The sequence below is a fragment of the Triturus cristatus genome, chromosome 9 (assembly GCF_964204655.1).
Source record: "Triturus cristatus chromosome 9, aTriCri1.1, whole genome shotgun sequence".
In the NCBI taxonomy this organism is placed as follows: Eukaryota; Metazoa; Chordata; class Amphibia; order Caudata; family Salamandridae; genus Triturus; species Triturus cristatus.
In genome coordinates, this window is record NC_140592.1 from 343481170 (window position 1) to 343502606 (window position 21437).

A 21437-nucleotide genomic window follows, 5' to 3' on the forward strand; every position below is an offset into this window, starting at 1 on the left:
ACCTTGGATTTTCTCATTCACATACTGTTTAGGCTTTAAGACTTATTGCAGCATCAGTCTCTCTACTCGGATGATTACCTTTTTATTTGCAATTACAATTGCCCAAGGAATTCTCAGTGTTCATTTTTAACCACTAAGGATCTAGTGGTCCTCTGGACAGTATCTGCTTTCATCGTAAAATGATGTTTCTTTCTCTGTTGCCACCATAGAGCCAAAGCTTGCTCCGATAAGGAGACCAGGTATTCTGAATGTTTCTAGTGTTCAACTTTAATTGGGTGGAGGTGTCAGCTGGGCACCAGTGTGGTAGCCATTATTGGAAGCTCTGATGTGGCTCCATTCTTGGATGGGACAATGATGCCAGAGCGCTGAGACAATTTCTATGTGCTCTTCCAGGGACAATGGAACCTGCAGTGCACCCATGGAGTGTCTCTTTGAGATCCGGGACACATTCAGGACTGAATGTTCCCTGCCCACTAGATGCCTGAGGGCTAGGATTTGAAAGATCTTGAAGCCCGCTTCCATTAGCATCAGTGGTGTCCCCCATGCTTGGGAGTGGCTCTTCGGTGATAGTGGAGGAAGTGAGTCAAGCCTGAGGTGTCCTGTAAAGCCAGTGCTGGAATATGAACTCTGGTGTTGTGTGTAGTTGGTTCCAAAAACAGGAGTGGGAGAGGGCTGCCAGGACCGAGCTGGTGTGCTGCAGCGATGGACTGTTGCACCAAGGTGCACCTGCAATACGATGAAGAACTTAAGATTTAAGTTGATGTGAAGGTGAAGGCTGATGGAGCAATTGACATAACCGCTGCGAAAGGATAAACCAAGGCATCCAAGGAGAGAAGTTTTTGCGTTCATAAATCATCTCTGCACAAATAATCAATAGAGGATAGTCCAGAAACTACTTATATTGATGGTTTCAGAAGCCTAAACTAGGTGAGTCTTTGTTGATAGTCTGGTTCACAGATTTGCTAATGGTGACCCAGCAGAGTGAATCAAACATTTCTCCAGTAGAAGAGATCATGGAAGAGTTAAACAGATGTGTCATAAATTAACTAGAGGTGGTCTATTGGGCCAATCTCTTGTTGAGATTGAAGGAGCTTTGGATGAGGTTAGCTCAGTGTTACTTGGATGCAACAGAAGAATGGCTACGTCGTCTCAGTAATGCAGCTAAAGGCAAATGTTGAAGTGCTAAAATAAATCCACAAAAGCATATCAAGTTAAGCCTAAGGCTGGGTGGGTGGGTGTGTGGGTATGGGTAATGAATGTAGAAATGGTTCATATTTTCCTGCGTCACGGTATGGCTTCACCTCATTAAAAAAGGGGTGCTGGCAAAGAGCCTTGATGGGTTTTTGAGTAAGACTTGAAGGAAAGGAACCTATTTCTCCCCAACCATATGCTGCTTTAGCGTTTTTGGGCAGGCATGAGTGCCAGGAGGGCACATTTATCTGGAGATAAAAATGTGGATGTCAATAATTTTCTGCGTGATTTCTGCAGCTCCCCTGCTCCTTGCAGTGTTATGGTCTGCCACTACCGCGGCTAGTGTCAACCACAGTCTTGTGTGTCTGGGCCAATCCTCCTCTCCAGTGATCAACAACAGGAACCATGGGCCTCGACCGGGACCTCGACTCCCACTAATTAAGCCATAATCCTCCCAGTATGGTTGTATCATCGGCCCACACCCCCTTTGATACAACGTGCTATTAGTATGCTCCAGTTGATGTATCACTGATCTAGAATAATATGTTGATGTAAAATATTCAACTGGATCTCTCTGGCTTTGTATCGCGCCTGCCCAATTTTCGTCCATCCTCGGTGGTTCCAGGGGGTCCGAGGAGTTATTCACTACTTTCCTATACATTAACAATATCTCTTTCTCAACTTATGGGTCTGCTAACAATCAGTCCTCTAAGAGGGATGCTTCTTCTAGCTCTACCCCCCCAACGCGTATGCTTGGCCCAATTGCAAGTATTTCAGCCATTCTCCTTTCCCCATGTCATATTCTTGCTGTAAGAGGACAAATGTGATATATGCCTGTCCCCTCCAAACATCGCCCAGTTTCTCTAGGCCCAGCAGTTCCCATTTTCCAAAACTGCATAGCTCACCCACCCTGCGAAGTTGATCACTGCCCCAGAGCGGGGGTCATCCTCATTAATTTCCCATCCCTGGTATTTTGTTGCTGCTCGCCACGGCCCCACTACTGTCTGTGTGTGTACCGGGACACCCTCCACCACTTTCTTGTTCTATAATAGCGGGAAGTACCCTCTGGCCTCCATAGCAGCTTTATCTACTCTACATGCCAGCTCTACTCGATCACCGAAAACCCAACCATTCACTGTGACCAGCTGGGAGGTCCAGTAATAGATCTTAATATCTATTAAGACCCCCCTCTGTACTTGTGTATTGCTATGCATGGTCCACCTCCGCACCACAGCAGGGATCGGAGCTCGGCCTCCACTTTCTGAAAAAAGGATTTTGGAATCCTACAGGGTGAATTTTGCAGAACACATAATACAGTGAAGTGTCATCATCTTAAATGGGGCCGCACGGCCCATTAATGTAAGTGGTAATGTCCGCCAAAGTTTGGCATCCCCAATCAATCTGTCCAGCTGGGTCCCCTAGTCCCGCTGATAGAACTCCCTGGGGTCCTGTGTTACATATATCCCTAAGTATTTGAAGCCCTCTGTCTCCACAGGAACCTCACACCTGGATGTCCGGCTGGGAACACCTTCCACCAGCGGGAACATCAGGGACTTACCCCAATTGATGCGGTACCCTGAGTAGTCCACAAAGATTAGGAAAATCTGCAGTACTATATCAATGAACTACCTTGGTCTTCTAATGTACAGTAGGATTTCATCCGCATATAGTGAAATACATTTGTCCCACTCGTACACAAGCAGCTAGTGGCTCCAGGGCTAAGGCAAATAAAATAGGGGACAAGGGGCATCCTTGCCCCGTTCCTTTCTGAAGAGAAAACACCTGGGACACTGTGGCGTGTACTCGCACCCTGGCTAATGGTCGTTGGCAAGGGAGTTTTACCCACCCAATAAAGTTCGGCCAGAACGGCGGGGCGATAATCCAACTCCACACCATCGAAAGCCATCCTGCCCCCCCCCGTATCAGTCAGCCTTCTGGAAATTCAAAGAGCAACATGCCCAGCAAATCCAATGTGAGAGCCTGCAACCCAGGCGGGACATATAGCGAACAGAAATTAAGGCCCCCTCCCACTGTCCACTCACCGCCACAAACCAACCTAACAGATCTGTCCTTGTCTGCCTAAGGATGAAAGGAAGCGCCCTCTAGCATAGTACTCCCACTCACCTGGAGCCTGAAGTACAGCCCACGTGTGCCACCAGGGTAAAACCAAATCTGTCTAGTGCCTTACAATGATTACCACAAATATATAATTCCTGTAGCAAGATAATATCTGGGGCATGTCTCTCAATAACTTGCATGATCACTGTTTGTTTTATCCTGCCAATAATGCCATTAAAATTCCAATTCCACACTTTAATTGAGTTCCCTTGAGCTTTAGGCATAGCCATGACAAAATGTCCCTCCCCCCCCCCCCCCCCCCCCTTTCTGGATTTTCCTGACCCATATTTTTCTCGACACTTACAGAGCTCTCTGTCCACTGTGTGATGACTGTCTTCTCTACTCTACCTTGAGCACCTACCTTTATACTAGTGATACCACGATAACAAAATAACTTATCCTAACTTTGACCCACATCCCCCCAACCTGCTACCCTGTTAAATAGGTGTTGTGTTCTCCAACTGCCCAAACTGCCGAGCGCCTGTCGCCCCAGTAATAGCATACACTAACTACAGTAGGAAGTGGGGAAACCATGTTTACAATGATGTTTCCACAACGCAGTTCTATTACAAAGCAGTCGTTACAACGACCGCGTTGTTAGTACGCAATACCTTTATATCACAAGTCATTATAACGACTTGCTGTAGGGGGCTCAAAGGTATTGGATATAAAATCCAACACCTTCCCTGCTGTTGCGCAAACTGGAGTAGGAATAGTAAATAATACTATTCCTAAATCTAGCGCGCCCCCTACAGAAAGTCGTTGTTATGACTTGCGATGTAAAGGTATTGCGTACTAACAACGCGGTCGTTGTAACAACCGCGTTGTAATGGCATGTGATGTATTCGCATGCGTTGTAACATGCTATATTTGTGGCGGTGTCTCGGCTGCACCAAGATAATCAACGAAAGTCACTTGTATCAACCCCCTGGTGGAACAATAACAGTTTTGAAGAACGCATTATCGAAGAATATGTTTTTTCCTGGAAGTGCATCATGAAACTCCACTTGCAATTCCAATGCCATTTTTGTTTCAGGTCCCCGTCACCCGGGCCATTGCGCTCTCTCGGCTCCAACCCTGGGCCCCAAACTCTCTAAACTTCAAGACAGCCCAGTTTGTCTGTTCATACCACCCCCTCCTACACCCTGTTGTGTCTCAAGGGCTTCATCCACCACTGTCTGCTCTGGCTGCTTCTTGGTCTTCTTGCTACGGTCTGGTCCTCCGTGCCTGTGCTTCGGTCTTTTGCCTCCATTCTGGGTTAGCTGTACGCCATCCCTCCAGCCACTCTCCTGCTTCTTCCGGGGACGTAAAATGCCATGTCTTGCCTTTCGCAGTTATTCAAAGCTTTTCTGGGAAAAGCATCATATACGTGATTTCTGGCTCCCGGAGTTCCCTTATGCCACAGCGTGTTTAGTATGAAGTCCTCTAGAAAGAGGTCTACGCTGCAGCCCTCTGCCCCATCTGGGACCCCCACCACCCTAATGTTTCTTCTTGCCCTCCCCTCTTGATCCTTGAGCTTCGCTGCCATGGTCGGGGCCTGTTGAATCAAGGCTTGCCCTTGCGATTCTAGGCATTTCGCCGTGGATTGGAGCCCGGCTATTTTAGGTCTTGGCCGTAGTGACTTTTTCACTTAATTTCTGAAGATCTACTCTGATCAGGCTGACCTCAATGGCCCCAGTGGCTCTTGGGCTCCAGAGTGCCCTCACGTCTTTTTTTGCCGCCATGATCACTCCAAGGGAGGGTTCTGCTGCTGCTTCCCCCTCCACTATTAGGGGGGGTTTGGGGATTGCGTAGTTGTCCATTTTATTAGTCTTGGGCACTCCTGGTCCGTTAGCCTGTACCATTTCATATTCAATTGCCCCTGTAGATACACCAGGACCTCCCATCTCATTAGGTCGAGAAATTTTTATTTCTGACTGTGTTCCATCCAGGGCTTCCTATTTCGTTGGTGCTTCTCAATTAGAGGGCCAATAGTCAACTGCTGGGCCCACTCCCCTACCTCTCTGGAGGGCCCGCCGCCTTTCCACAGCTCCCCTGTTCTTTTTCCAGTCACATTCAGGCCTCAGTCCGGCCCTGGACTCACTTGTCTGCCAGGCTCTGTGTCGTTGCGGTCTTGTTTGGGCTAATCAATGCCAACAGGGCCCGGGTTTTGTCCGATGCTGGCCCCTCCTCTCCGCCCAGGTGTCGGAGACCACTCATCTCTCACATTTACCGGGCCCACCAACTTTTAGATTTCATGTCCATTGGGCCACTGCCTGCTTGAGCCAATGACTCCTTACTGATGAGCCTTCCGTCTAGTGGTTGCGAAGATTAGATTTCAGCCTGGCCGTTCTGACCTGGGCAGACCCACTCCTCCACCTCACCGTCTGGGTCTCCAGGCCCTCCAATGGGCTGGGTCCCAGCTTTGTCAGCTGTGTAACAGCTTTCCCATTCTTGTTGCGGCCAGAATCAGTTAGTTAATCGGGCCGCTACCCCTGCCGTCATCCAATGCCGGCGGGTCCCGCCCTCCTCCGCTACTGCGTTGCTTTTTGTTTGTCATGGACTGCAAACGCCTTGGCCACCCTTTCGTTGTGTTTGGCCTCTCCTCCGCTGCCTAACTAGCGGTGGCTCTATCCACACAGAGACTTTTGGGTTCAGCACCCGTTCATCGCCGCCGATCTCCGCAGAACTCAGAAGTATCCAAACCTGCACCAGTTGCACAGCCTCTCCGCTTGTTCGTTCCATTGTCCGGCTCACCCCCTTCAGACGCTAATGGCTCCACTCAGTGTAGGAAGCTGGCTCTGTATATACTATACCAAAATGAGGTATAGTGTGCACAGAGGCCTGTGGAACCCCAAAGGTAGGCAGAGGTAAAAGTAGATAGCAGCGTACTCTCTATTTGTGGTAGTGTGGGCGAGCAGTAAGGTTTTATCAGAGGGTAGTATTAAGTATTTGTTGTACACACTCAACCAGCAAATGACACTCGCACTGAACTCAGACCAATTTGATGTGTATAAAAATATTATTAAGTTGTATTGATTTTCTAGAACCAGCCAAGGATGATGCAAGTAAGTGAAAATGGTACTTTTCAAGGCAAGTTGAACAATACAAGCAAGTTGAATGAAAATTACTTTGTTACAGGTTTGTAAGTCTTTTTAATACAGTGGAAATTCCTGATGGATTACTTTTGATTACTTGACAGAATACTTTATGGATTACTTTTCTACTCAAAGTGAAATGCCTAGATAACACACTGGGACATTTCCTATAGAAAAAGGTAAGTAAAGAATTTTTTAGTTATTTGCAGTTTTTCAAGTTCTCCTCGAAAACCAACTCCACACTTAAAACAATTTTCAAGAAAAGCAGTCTGTGTATTCCTATGGAGGAAATGTGGTTATCCGTTAGCAGGTAAGTATTTGGTTGTGGGGGGAGTTGTTCTGGGGTTAGAACCAGGGTTCCCCCAGGGTCAAGGATGCAGTCTGGAAATTCCCTCGGCGGCAATAGGGCGGCCGGGTGCAGAGTGCTGCAGCCCAATGTTATCCAATAGGGGGCCTCAATTGGTGGTTGCTCACAAGCAGGACACGGTTGTGGGAGCAACGTTCCTGGTGTTGGGCTCATGGCAAAGGGAGGGGGGTGTCAGAGATAGCACCCAAAGTACACCCGCAGCGATGGCTGGGTGCAGGGTGCTGTTTTGGCGTTGGGTGCCCTGTTGATTTCAATGGGAGTTACCGGTTTTGGATTTTGGATGCAGGCTCGGTCCAGGAAGACTTCCGGGAGGAACCAACAGCCGGGCAGGTATGTTGGAGGGCTCGGGGACGGAGGTGCACCTCGGGGTTTTCTTCTCCAGGGCACAGGGCGGCTGGATGCAGGGGTGTCTTTTGAGGTCATATTTCACTTTACTAGGCCACTTGCAGTTGAGGGGGTCTCCGTGCAGAGGCTACAGGCGACTTCGGGGAGTCCTGGAGGGGTCAACCCACGGTGGACCGGGACTCTGGAGCGCTGGGGGACTGGTGGGTCACTTGAACTCTGGCCGTAGGTGACGGATGCAGTGGTGGTTCTAAGCGTCTGGTTTCTTTGTCCTCCGCAGACAGTCTGTTTTCGGAGTTTCTTTTGAACAGAGCTGCTGTTCACAGGAGATTCAGTCTTTGTTGGAGGCAGTCAGTCCTCCCATGGTTCTGGAGGTCGCTGGCTGCAGGACAAGGTGACATTTGGTGCAGATATCTGGAAACTGCAGACGGGCCGGTAGGGCTGGGGCCAAGTCACTTCTTCTCTGCAGTCTCCTCTGCTGGGTGTCTTCTTTTGTCTTTCTTCCTAGGTTGCGGGAATCTGTCTTCATTCAGGGCTGTCCCCTAAATACTGTATTTAGGGGGCCTTTTAGGGATCTTGAGGTCAGTAGCAAATGGGCGAGTCCTACCGTGAAGAGTTCGCACCGCCCTTCTGAAATGCAAAGGGGTCGTCTTACCTGAACTCTTCAGGGATTCTGTGACGGCACAGCCAGCATGTAATAGTGGAAAAGGACTTGCATATCTGAAGCCCTCTGGAGGGCTGTTATTGGTCCTTGGAATGGCTTTAATGCACATAACCTATACTGAAAGGCAAAAATTAAATGGAAATCAACTGCATGTCCCAGCGTGCACCTTATTTGAACTAATGGTGAAAAGGCACACCGGAGGCCTGGTAACTAATTGAAATGACGCAGGGGACTGTGGGAATCCAGAAATAGCATGCGCATTGAAACTGCCTCTGAAGAAAGAGCATGAAAGCTCTGAAATGCGTCAGGCAGGAGGACAGAAATCATCGGAATAGCAATGCCTGCTCCTGTTTAAATAACATATTCTGTCGAAATCACTGGCTGGAGAAGTGCGTCTCTTAAGGCAGGGGCATTGTTGGTATATATTTTCTCATTTTAAGGGTAGCACAATAAGTGTTGCAGCCCTTAGAGGCCTTCCCTGGCAACAGTGCCCATGGTACCTTTTACAAGGGTCTGACATGTGGCCACAGAGGTGCCAATTGGGGGTACAAGGTACAGTTTTGGGAAAGAACTCAGGCCCTGGGAACCTGAGTGGCAGGAACCCAGGGCACTTAGAGTCAAAGTGCATCAGTAGCCTGGCAAAAACGTGTGTTTGTGGGGGGGTGACTGCAACAGAAACCCTGCTCCTACACTCTGCCTTTAGGTGCCTCCCTCGGTACGGGAAGTGTGTCACAAGCTCGGGGCCAGAATAACAGAGTCCCCTGCCGCTCTGTTATAATTTCTCCTCCCAGGAACTTCCTATGATGTTGAATGGAGGAACGGATTATGGGTTATGTTCCTAACTGAGCGGAGCTCTGTTAGTATGCCGCCATCATTGATCACGGCCAAGCCATGCCCTTCAGGAGCTGCTTTTTAAAATCACCTTTTCTCTCCTCTCCTGCCCGAAGAGGGCAGAGGCTTTGCTCTAGATGGTTTGTCAGGAATATAAAGGTTTTCTCCTCAGATGTTTGCTCTGTGGTACTTGTGTGCAGCTCCACAGGTGGTCGGGCCTTTTCCGAGCCGTTTATTTAACTTTCTTGCAAATGCTGCAATAAAAACAATTAAATTATCTGTAAGAAGAGCTGCAATATTGATCAAATATAAATTCCACCTTTTCTCACCCTTTCACAGTATGATATTCAGTAACTTTGTATGTCAGAAAAAGCAGATGGGAACTATTTGGGGACAAACCGTAACACATGGGTCCTAAATAGGGTCTAGGCTCTTGAAACTTTGTTGGAAACTGTTAAAATTAGCCCTTTTCTGCATCTGCACTAAATCTGTGAAGGATGGTAAGCGAGGGTTAAGCGTTAGTCACTGAATATTTAGAGTATTTATATAAAAGTCTACATAATAATGAACATCTCTTTGTGAGACAAGCAAATCAAATATGCATTGCAAGATTTGACAGCTGACTTCTCTAAATGGTAAATACTTTTATAACATTCACCAAGTGCCCCTTCAATATCAGTTGTGGCACTATGATGGAGAGGGGGGGTCTGTTCACACGGGGATTGTAATACAATGGAAATCCTAAGAGGATGCAGTGGTTGTTGATAAAAATGCTAGCGAATACTCACTTGGTGAAGACCTGTATCTTTTCTTCAGTTTAAGTAATTCTTTTGGACTATGGTGTATAATTGCAGACAGAAAATTGTGATGGCCCAGGTTGCTGATGTATGTCTATATTTTCAGATAATGTAAGAGTTCATAGAATACCTGGTAAGGAATTTACCTCCAGCCTGTGTGTTGAGGATGGTTCTCTAAGGAAAATCAATCAACCTTGAATTATGCGCTAGCGCGCAACCAAGATGGCCGCGTAGGTGCGAGGCTCCCGAGGACCTCCGCGACCTCCTGCATAAATCCTGACTATATCCTGTCCTAGACGAGGGGACTGTGTTTGTGAGCCCGAGCTGAGGTGCCACCCGTTTTCCGTTTCTGAATCGGACCTCGGACACCGGCGGGAGCACCGATTGAGGTTTGCGGCCTTCTCCACGCCGGCCCCCCGGATTGGAGTTGTGGGGCGATCCGGAGACAAAGTGAACAACAGCGGCGGGCAAGGCTGGGCGACTTGCGTACCCCGCACTTTCACTTTCGCTTTTGCGCCCTCCTTGCTGCCAGGCGAGGTAGGGTTGCGGGGCGGTGTGCGGTGGTGTGGCCTCATTGGGGTGCCCTGCCGGCCCGCCAGCTGTGATCTGCCCTGCGGAGCTGTGGTCGCCCCCCCCCCCCCGGAGCCCGTGAACTGGTTTGTCGGCCCCTTTTAAGGAGATTGGTACGATTTGGGGACTGGAACCATGTCCACAAAGCAAGATGGCGACCGGGCAAAGGTGAAATCGACCCGCCGTGGCACAGCCCATCAGTACAACAACATGGACCGCTACACCCTCCAGAAGGGATCTCCAGAGGCGCCGCGCGGGTCCCCTGCGGGCCCGACTGATGCTCCTGCTCTGCCCGCGGATCTGACCCTCCGAGACGTCATGGGCGCCATCGCCGAGATGAAGGCCTCGGTGGACCAGCGCTTCGACACTCTGGCGCAGAAGATTGACTCGGTCCTCGTGGATGTGGGCCTGGTGAGGGCCGATCTGTCTAAGACGAATGACCGGGTCGATACTTTGGCCCACACTACCTCGGGCCTTACAACTGACGTGGCGGCCCTCCAAAAGGAGGTGCGCCGGCTTGGCCAGGCGAGCGCCCTTATGGATCGTCGACTGGAGGACTCCGAGGGTCGGGCCCGGAGGAACAATGTCCGCATTGTCGGGGTGCCGGAGGGACGTGAGGAGGAGGCGGCGGATCTGTTTGTGGAGGACCTGATCCTCACCCATCTCCAGCCCCGGGGGCTGAGTAAACTCTTTGCGGTGGAACGTGCCCACAGGGTCCCCGGAGGAAGACCTAAGGCCGGAGCCCCTCCGAGGCCTCTCATTGCCCGGATTTTCAACTTTCGGGACAGACGCTATCCTGCAGACCTCTAGGCTACAAGGACCGGTCAGACTCGACAATATGGACGTAAACTTCTATCCTGATTTTACTCCGGCGGTCCAGAAGCAGAGACTGAGTTTTCTCGGAGTCAAACGTCGCCTACGGGACCTGAACAACAAGTATGCGATGCTTTTTCCAGCGAAGTTGAGGGTAGAGGTGGATGGCCGCACGCACTTTTTTGATCGTCCCGAGGCGGCCGGGGACTGGTTGGACACTTTGCCCGGGGATCGGGGCCGGGGGGGTGGGGGGGGGCGCGGTTGGCGGGGAGGGCTCGCCGGATCAGGACTGAGGGACTAATAGTAGGCCTTGCTCTGGACAACATTACTGTCACCATTGTCTGATTGTGTAAGTTCCCCTCCTGTGGAGGTCGTACGGGGTCTCTTGGGGGCTCTCCCTCCTCCTCTGGGGGACTAGTTAGTTTTCTCATTCATGGGGCGACAGGCACACTGCACTTTGGGGGGGCTGTCTGGGCTCATGCAGGGGTGCAGGGAGGGGGGAGTTTTGTTGGGATGGGTGGGTTGGGGTGGGGTGTTGTTCGTTTTTTCCGCAAGGCAAACCCTTTACTGTATTGGTGTTTTTGTGGTGCTCTCCGGGGGACAAATGATGGCTTCTGTGTGTGATGGGGGGTAGGGACCTGACTTTGTTGTCGTGGAACGTTAATGGACTGGGGGATAGGATTAAGCGAGGTGTGGTCCTGCAGTATCTGAAACGAATTTCGCCAGATGTGGTCTTTCTGCAGGAGACACACCTTATTGGTAATTCCTTTTGTGCCATGAATCGGCGTGGCTATCGTCTGGTGGCCCACTCGGGCTTCACGTCTGGCTCACGGGGGGTGGGCATCATGGTTAAGAACTCGCTCCCGCTGGAAATAGACGAGGTGCGCCATGATGAGAGGGGACGCTACACTGCCTTGGTGGGGAGAATGGAGGGCAAAGTAGTTGTCTTGGTTTCAGTGTACGTCCCACCGGGGTTACAGTCTACCACTTTTGCGGACCTGGGGCGCCTCCTCCTTGACCTTCCGGGGGGGCTTCTGGTGGTTGGGGGGGACTTCAATGCTGTGGCTTCTGGGACTATGGATCGTTACCCCCCTAGGGACCTCCCCCGGGCGCAGGCGTGGCTGTCCGGCCTCTTAGATACACTGGGATTGGTGGACTGCTGGCGTTTAAAACATCCCACGCAGCTGCAGTACACTTTCCATTCGGGTGCCCATGGTAGCCTCTCGCGGCTTGATCATATCCTTGTCCCTGCCGCCTATGCTGGGAGAGTGGGAGAGGTGCGCCATCTGGCGCGGGGTATTTCAGATCACTCCCCGCTCCTGTTCCACTTTGATGTCTTCCCGAGGGGGGAGGGAAGGGTAGCTCCAATCAATGCCTGGTACCTGCGCGACCCCACTATTCGTGCTGACTTGATTAAATCCTTGCAGCGGTATTTTGAGGAGAATGTGGGGTCTGTCCCTTCGGCTATCTCCCTGTGGGAAGCCTTCAAGACAGTTCTTAGAGGGGAGGCCCTCTCCTTCATATCCCATGCCCGGAGGCGCGAGCAAGAGGAGGTGACCCGGGTGGAGGCCGAAATCGCTGAATTGGAGGGTGATCTAGAGGGTGGGGTGACGGATGCTGCACTACATGTCCTACAGCTTAAGCAGGCGGCCTACAGGGCCCTCGTCACGGAGGCAGCCAGGGGCCTCTATAGAGAGCAACAGGGGCGACTGTATGATGTGGGTGATAAGGCTGGTAAACTGCTTGCATGGTTGGATAAAAAGGAGAGAGCGAGTCGTGTGGTCCCGTTGATTGAGAGGATGGATGGTGTACGTGTCACCGAGCCAGAAGACATTGTCTCTTGCTTCGCGGACTATTTCCGCGAGGTGTAGTCCCCGGTCTCTCCCTGCTCGGAGGCGGATTCCCATGCCCTGCTTCGGGATATCGCGCTACCCTCCCTTTCGGTGGAGGACAGGGAGTCGTTGGATGCTGCTCCCACCTCGGACGAAATTGCCCTCGCCATACGCTCGGTCGCATCTGGCAAGGCCATGGGCCCGAACGGCATCCCTATTGAGTTGTATAAGCTGCGACCGGATGTACTGGCGCCCCACCTCCGCGCGATGTTCCTGGCGGCCCACTCTCGGGGCTCCCTCCCGCCGGACCAGTGTCTGGCTACAATTGTGGTGATCCACAAGGAGGGGAGACCCCGAGACCGGGTTACATCCTATCGGCCTATCTCGCTCTTGAACGCGGAGCCCAAAATCCTCGCCAAGGTGCTTGCCAACCTGCTGGTCGGCGTGGTGGGCGATCTGGTCCACCAAGACCAGTCCGGCTTTATTCCCCATCGCAACACGGCCCTTAATCTGCGGCGCTTGCACGGGGTGCTCGCGCGTGTTCCGTTTGTGCGGGAGCCGGCCATCTTGGCGTCCTTAGACGCCACCATGGCGTTTGATACGCTCGAGTGGCCATACATTTGGGCGATGTTGGCGAAATTTGGATTTGGGCCGGGGTTCATCAGCTGGGTTAAATTGTTGTATTCGGGCCCATTGGCGCAGGTGGTAGTGAATGGACGAGTCTCAGCCCCATTCGCGCTGGGACGGGGCACGCGACAGGGTTGCCCCTTGTCGCCGCTCCTGTTTGCAATGGCCTTGGAACCCCTGGCGGAGTGGCTGCGGTGGCACCCTTCCATCCGTGGTCTCCGTTGGACCCCCGAGTATGAGGACCGCGTGTCCCTCTATGCTGACGATATCCTTTTGTACCTAGCCTCTCCGCGCAAATCACTGATTGTCCTGGTTGACGTCCTGCGCTCCTTTGGCCGTAATTCGGGCCTCGTCATCAACTGGGCTAAATCATGTGTCTATGTGCTTTCCGGGGAGGCTCCCGTTCTCCCGCGGGGCTGTCCGATCCAGATTGCCTCGCAGGGATTTCGGTACCTGGGTGTCTATATCACGCTGGACCCGGAGGCCCGCTACGAGCGGAACTTGCTTCCCCCCCCTCCAGCGCTTGAAGGAAGACGTCGTGCGCTGGCGGCGTCTGCCGCTTTCGCCGCTCGGCCGGGCGGCATTGTTTAAGATGATGTCGTTGCTGCGCTTCCTGTACGCTCTCCAGAATACTATGGACTTAGTCCCGGCGCGCTACTTCCGCGAGGTGGAGAGTCTACAGCGCCGCCTTTTCTGGGACGGGAGGCCGCGTATAGCCCTGGTGAAGTTGACGCTCCCGTGGTACGACGGGGGGATTGCCTTCCCGGACATTAAGCGGTATTACTGGGCCTCCCAGCTAGCTGCAATTAATCACGGCCTCTATGGGCCCGCTTTAAACCCGGCATTTGAAATGGACAAGATGCTCCTGCCCGGTGGCGATTACAATCGAGCGCTCTACTCTGGCGCGCCCGATCCCCGCTTGACGGGCCCTACGCGTGTCATGGTGCGAGTGTGGCACGCGGCCAACGCAGCTATGGGGTGGAAGGACCGTTTGACCCGGGCGTCACCGTTGTATGCGCCGCAGCGGTTGGGTTCCCTGTGGACCTCGAAGGGCTTCGAGAAGTGGGACATGATAGGCATCAGTAAAGTGGGGGATCTCTGGACGAGGGGGGGATTCAAAACATTCGAGACGCTGCAGACGGAGTTTCAGCTGCAGGGCAGTGAATACTTTCGGTACTTGCAGGTCCGTCACGCACTGGGCTCCGTCTTCCCAGACGTCGCCTCCATCCCGGAGTCTTCCCCCCTGGAGGATAGAGTGCTAGACGGCCACGTTCCGGACAGCACGATCTCCCTCATTTACAAGAAATTGATCAATGACCGCTCGGGCTTGCTGACTGGCCTCCGCGAGGCTTGGGTTGCCGATGGGCTGGAGTTGGACGACGAGGACTGGATTTCCGCGGTGGCCTCTCCGAAGGAGGTGGCCATACCGGCTCGCCTTCGCTTCGTCCAGCTTAAGATACTCCACCGGGTTTACATGACGGGGCCAAGGCTTCTGCGTATGGGCTATACCGAGGATGGGTTGTGTAAGCGTGGGTGTGGTGCTTTGGCGACCTTTTTGCATATCCTGTGGGAATGCCCGAAGGTGGAGCGATTCTGGCGTGGTGTGCATGAGGTCCTGCGAGTGGTTACGCATGTCGCGCTGTTGCCTGAAGCGAGGAGATGCTTGCTGAATGTGTGGGAACCACATGATTACTCGGTTCCGCAGACGCGATGGGTGACTCTGGGATATATGGTAGCTAAGCGTGACATCGCTCAGCTGTGGGGAGCCCAGATGCCCCCGGCGGTGTCAGCCTGGACAGAACACATGGACTGGTGCATGTTCCGAGAAAAGGTGGTGTATGTGGCGAGGGGTAAGCCTGGGGCGTGGGTGAAAGTATGGGGCCCCTGGAACGCCTACCGCGGGGGTATTTGCGAGCCACCATTGCTGCCTGCTGTCTCACCAGCTCCGTCCCCCTAGTTGACCCCCTCCCCCAGCCCCGGGCACTGGGTTCCCCCAGTCCTTGATCTGCTCCCCTTCCCCTCTTTAGATTCCTGTGGATGGTTGGGGTCCCCGATTTGAGGTGCACGTGCTGTTACTTTTGACTGCGGGTTGCCTTGCGGGTGTGGTTTTTTTTTTGTGTTGTTGTGTTCGTATAAACTGAAACCGTATTGTGGGCTCAGAGTCATGTGGCCCACGTCCTTGATACCTCCTGATTTACTTCTCTGCTACGCCAAGTGCCTTTTTGTACGTATGTCACATGCTCCTGTCATTCTAGCGGCCGGCCGGAAGGTTGTAGGCCCATACTTGTATATACTTGAAATTGCAATAAACGGTTTCAAAAAAAAAAAAAAAAAAAAAAAAAAACAACCTTGAATTATGCTTGCTAAACACCCTAACAAGTTTCCTTTTCTTTCACATCTCAGAAGAACCCATGTTGGCAAGATCTCCATCACGTGTATCTACCACTAAAAGCAGAAAATGTCAGTGTCTTATTTCTAGTCTTCAGAGTCTTGAATCAAAGTTGCCTCTAGTAGCAGTTATCTTTAATTCCTCATACTACAACTGCAATCAGGAAGAGCGTACTAATATTCAAAGAGTAGTGAAGTTCAAAGATGTTAGGCCTTGTGTAAAATTCGCCCACAAGTTGTGAAATCTAATCTCTTCTGAGAGAACACATTTAAGTACTTGCAAGACAAGTGTAGAGAAACGGATGATGGATGGTTGGCTGCATATCTTCCTGCAAGGTACTCCAAGTGACTGTTAACCCACTTGGGTTTCGTGTCAAATGACGTTGGAAGTTCACTTTGACTATTTGCTTCCCTCAACGTACTTTAATCATGTGCGTTCACATTTAATTTCACGTTATTTTTAATTGTCAACTTTTCTTTTTTTAATGTTAGTAATCTTTATTTGTATCAGTTCATTAAAACCATTACAAAAGAGAATTTATTTTTTTAAAAAAAGGAGAATTATCTATTGTTCATATATAGATACATATTAGGAATAATTTTAACAGCAAGTAACTTGGCGGATGCATGGTCAGTAACACATGACCCTATTAATGATTCAAGACTTGTATATCTCAGAAGTGGCTGAGTATATACACAGTGCACTGATATATTATATCTATTCTGTATATTGGTTAGGGTTCATTAATGGATTACTATCCCTCATTTTAGAACGTTATTCGCGATCCAATAAAATACATGTTTTAACTTGAATATCCAAAACTTGTGGTTAAAAGCTTAGTAGATGAATCAAAATTTTTTAAAATGCATATCATCCAAACACGTAGTCTGAAATGAATAGCTATCTATTATTAATTATTAAGTTCCTTAATGCTCTCAATGTCCACTAGCAGCCTGAGCCTTAATCGTCGCTGAACCCTTTTGTTTTTTGCTTACACAAATTGATCATTCAGTTGCTTAAGTCCCTGTCGCATATATTTCATGTAGCGAGCTCACAATTGCAGGACTTTCCCAGATTGACACCCAGAAACTTAATATTTACATGTTCTTAGATTGTAATAGCGGGAACAGCGGCCGCAGCCAGTACCACCTTGGTGTCATTAGAGGAGCGTAAATGCAGATTATGTGTAATATAGACTCAGACTGTGCTCCACAGAGTCGGTAAAAGCGTTCCTTATGGCCTTTAGCATGCCCAAACTATACTCTTTCAGTGGAATCGCACTGCACCTTAAGCGTAGTAAACTTTGCTTCATTGTAATTTTCCTGGGCAGATCCAAGAACTCCGAGACTACAGTTTGATTGTACTGTGGGAGGAGGGGGGCCTGATCGTACCATGGCAGAGACCGCTTCAGTATTAATTAATCTAAAGATTATTCTAGTTGGCTTTGACAAAACTCTAGACATGAGTTTTGGCGACATATTACTGTCCCAGATTTCTTCTGCTGCTAAAGTATTTACTGCAGATGTAAGATATTAATGCCACTTCCGGTGATTGCTTGAAATTGACTGCTAAATCGGATGATTCATTGGACCAATTTTGGTGTTCCTTGCCCATGCACAGTAAACTATAAAGCGAGATTTTAATATTTAAACTTTTTCTATACAGGTTACATTCAAGGCACATAACCTCTGATTCTTTTTGATTGATTCTTTCCCAGCAAATGTTGCAGCAGAGGTGTGGTACTGTTATTTTTCTTGTGTCACACTGTAGATGACTGTAATTATATAGATTCTAGCAGAATCTGACTGTTTTCTCTACCCTGTCGGCAAAGGACTCAAAGAGCATTAACTGTAAGAGATCTCACACTTCTCTTTCTTGAATTCTGGTTTGTCTAGTGCGAGCGTATATCAACAAATATTTAGAGATTGTTTGTAGTATAGTATTGGAGGTCGTGGCGGATACTGCCAGAGGTTTTACCACTGATTACTTCCCACTCGTTCTGTCAGGCAGGTTAAGTTAGTGTCTTTCTTGATTTATTTTAGATAATTGGTGTCAGAAAACCAGTGCTCCCCTATTTACATTTGTGATTGCATGGTGTTCTCATGACGTTTCTTTTATCCAGATTTTGTCTGGTCTTTACCCACAGACCCCTCTAAGTTTCTTCCACTACATGGCGTGTATTCTCGGCAACTGGAGTATTCTCTCCTGAGAATAGTACTGGTTTGTTGGGTCAATCTAATGCCCATCCTGATCCACCTGATGGATAGATTGGAAAGTATGTTTCAATAGGTGTCCCAGTTGATCCTCAGGGCATCCTCCCTCCCGCTAGATTGACACATCTCAATAGCACCTTTTTTGTCCGCTTCTTCATATGGCTCAGTTCTGCTCACGTTGTTATGACTGAGGATTTCTGGATAGGCAAATAGGTCTTCATCAAGTTTTAAGGTCTGCCACAGTACTGTGGCCTGCCCCTGTGCTGTGTTTAGAGTTGGTTTGCTTGACCCTCATAGGTCTTTGTGCCTGCGTAAGACTTTTGACTGTCCTGTCAGAAGATAGATTTCACCTATCTCAGATTATCAGTTCAGGTACAAGAACAGAAACTCACTTGGATACTTCGTTTTCATGTTTACACATTTCTGTTGGTCTATGTGTCCTTTTTTGTGCTCAACAATGTTTCTTATTTTTAAGCTTACGCTTGATGTACGGGTATGCCACCCATCGGTTATGATTGCTCAGATTATACTTTTTGCATTGTTTTTGCCATATATCTGCTTGTGGGTGTTTACTGGGTCTGGACTATTATTGCTTCGCTCTCTGGATAGATTTAGAGGAGGTCTACTTGCTCTGTGGATGACTGGTGACTCAATCTAGTGTGAGTGTTGGTTATTTTCTAGGATTGGTCAGTCATTCGTCTGCATAGTTGTAGGTAAAGAAGTATGTTGTTATGTTAAGTTAACATTACTTTCTATAGCTCACGACTTACCCAGGGGGCATCTCTGTGCTATGTGATGGCCTGTGTGATAATTGCTTGTTTAGATGCTGTCACTACATCACCATTTGGTTTCCTAGGTCTTTGACACTGGGTCTTGGGAAGGACTTCCCTTGTTGATGGATGTGTTAGGTCCCACAAAGGGTTACCCCAGTCTGTAATGGTAAGGTATGGGATTTCTCTGCCCTGCTGCAGGATTGCTTAACCTTAGTGTATATTTGTGTGTCATTGTTGGTTTGAAAATTATCTTATTAGACGTTATAGTTGATATTATGTAACATTAGATGTGTCATTTCTTCTTTAGGATGGAATTGTCTAAGATCTTTAGTTTTTGGTAATTTTTTATTTAAAAAAGCATACGTACCAAAAAGGGGATTTCAGCCAACCTCCTTAATCCATTGGTCTGTTCAGTTGTCATTTGCATTTTACTTCCACCAACCACAACATATAACTTGCCTGATGGGTTAATTGACTCGAGCCATTTGTTCCTGCCCAAGTACAATGTCATCACCCTCGGAGAAAGTAGTCCATTTCAATTCCGTTGTCAGGCAGCTCCTCAGACACTGCCATAGGGTTCTCACTGCTGCTGCAGTGGGTTGCATTCCTTTTGCACTTCTTGCAGTAGTATTGTTTTAAAATTTGGTTTTCCCTCATTCCAAAATGGCCAATCTTGCTTCCTTGCTTGTGCGTGCACATGTGTGGACAGCCATCTTTTAATGTTTTTGTAAAACATTATTACAGAAAACGTCAAAATTCAGTTGTCTGAATACTGTGTGCACGTATCCACAGATGGGTGCCTGTTTTTTTTATTTTTGTCATTTTTATAAAAACATTAAAAAGACTATCAATTGCAGAGCCAATAGGCAGACGGTCAACGCCAGATGTACTGATTTTGCCTGTATTGTTTTTTATAATTAGGAGGCTTCCTGAAGTAAGCTAATACAAACTGTACATGGTGCTTCTTACCATATTATTTGTGAAGTGATAAAATCAATGTTCGTGCTCCTTAGAAATGTTTACTACCTGTGTGTCTAAACAGAGTCTGTAAATGGCGAATTGAAAAACAAAACTCAAGAGATCACTGGTAAACATTGGCAACTGAGTGGGTGGGTCTGTTTCATATCTTGACTCGGATGTTTAGCCTGCCAAACCACCCCATTCCCAAAATTCGACTCAATGGCCTTACATGTCATAATGATGGCCTTGCATGTGGAAGGCAAAGATCAAAGACTCGTTTACTTTAACACTTCTATGAAAATTACTGTATGGACATGTGGTTGCAGCTATGCACATCGAGGTTATGCTTTTTGAGAAAACCAGTTGATATAACCTGCTCTTCAACAGATCTGTGGCTCTATTCCATAGATAGCATAGCAATCTCTCAAGGTACACAGCCGCTTTAGGCATCAGAGAACAATAGTTTGCATTGGTCATACATAATGATCGCCATTTGATAACAGAATAATCAGGCTAAACTGCTATACCTATTTAATAGTGATTGGACTGGTATGTACTTTAGACAAGACTTCTTCTTTAATCCCCCCCCCCACACGTTTTCTTGTATCCATGTGCAATGCTTTCTTTTACATATGACTAATATCCTGTTATGTGTGTTTTTCTCTTTTGTAGGTTTGCTTTGCAGGAGATCATGTTCAGGTAATGCCCTGTGAGAACAGTCCGGAGGAGCCATGTCGGATGAGTCTGTCTCTGGGAGCGACCCAGATCTTGACCCAGACTTGGAGCCAGAGGACATGGAAGAGGAAGAAGAGGACGATGAAGAGGAAGAAATGGATGAGGACAATGACGGCGATGATGAGGATGATGTGCCTGATGACAAAGGTGAGTTGACCAACAACTCAGTGACGCAACAAAACTAGAGGAATCAGTCAAACAATCGTTGTTGAAAGGAGAGAAATTGGTAGTGGGGAATGTAATGGAATGTGTGATGGGGGTTTGGAAAGGGCAGATTTTTCTATTGCAGAGACTGTGGTGCGCTCAGAAAATGGGAAGTGGATTTTGTGGAATCTGTTCCATCTGTTTTGAGATTACATTTGAAAAACTAATGTTGTGCTACCCCACAACTGCTTTTCTTATTATTTCTATTTACAGTTTGCATTTCAATAGCCTTTTGTTGTCTCCTGTTAAAAAAAAATATATATAGAGTAACAATTTATCTATGGGAATATGACCTGATAAGTATCACAATTCTAAAAGAATACATCTCGGCAAATTCAGAAATGTGCCAATACTGCAATATGAATGGCTAATGCTTGAGACTATATTAAATATATTCAAACTAGGATGAATACATGGTTGTAGTCTTTTTTTCCCCTCTGAATGTATATAAACGTGTCTGATCACGTTATGAAGAGGCTTTTGTGTTGGTAAGACTGTAGAAAAGAGGCACGGGCATGTATGAAAACTTGAATGACCGAGGATCCATACTTGTTGTCAAATTTACGTTAGGAGTAAATGGGAATAGTTGATGGTGCATGGCGTTGATGAATAACATGTTTGTACTAGAGTAAGAGAAATAAGTGATCACAGTGAGGTATTTGTGGTTAGCCAATATGGTAATCTTACTGCTAGTTGACTTTTATCGCATGGTTCACCTCAGCTTGTGGCCCACTTCAAGAAGAAAAAAAGTCACACAAAGACCATACTTTTGTGATATATTGCAGCTTGTCAGATGACACAAAGCTAGTCAGCCAATCCCTGTCAGACTTATAGATTGAGCTTTAATATTGTTCCAAAACTTTATCATCCTACTGTTACCTAGCCTCAAGGATGTCTAGGTTGAATGCTCTCACTTAATCTCCTCTCGTTCACC

General features: G+C 48.5%; 1 protein-coding gene across 2 annotated transcripts in view; it reads left to right on the plus strand.

Moving 5' to 3' along the window:
• Positions 1-21437, plus strand: part of RAD54L2 (RAD54 like 2) — a 682650-nt gene that overhangs the window by 24461 nt on the left and 636752 nt on the right. For both annotated transcript variants that reach the window (XM_085625105.1, XM_085625106.1), the window contains exon 2: positions 20237-20446. In XM_085625105.1, the coding sequence (XP_085481231.1) occupies positions 20296-20446 (151 nt within the window). In that variant the 5' untranslated portion in view covers positions 20237-20295. The remainder of the gene's footprint in view (positions 1-20236; positions 20447-21437) is intronic.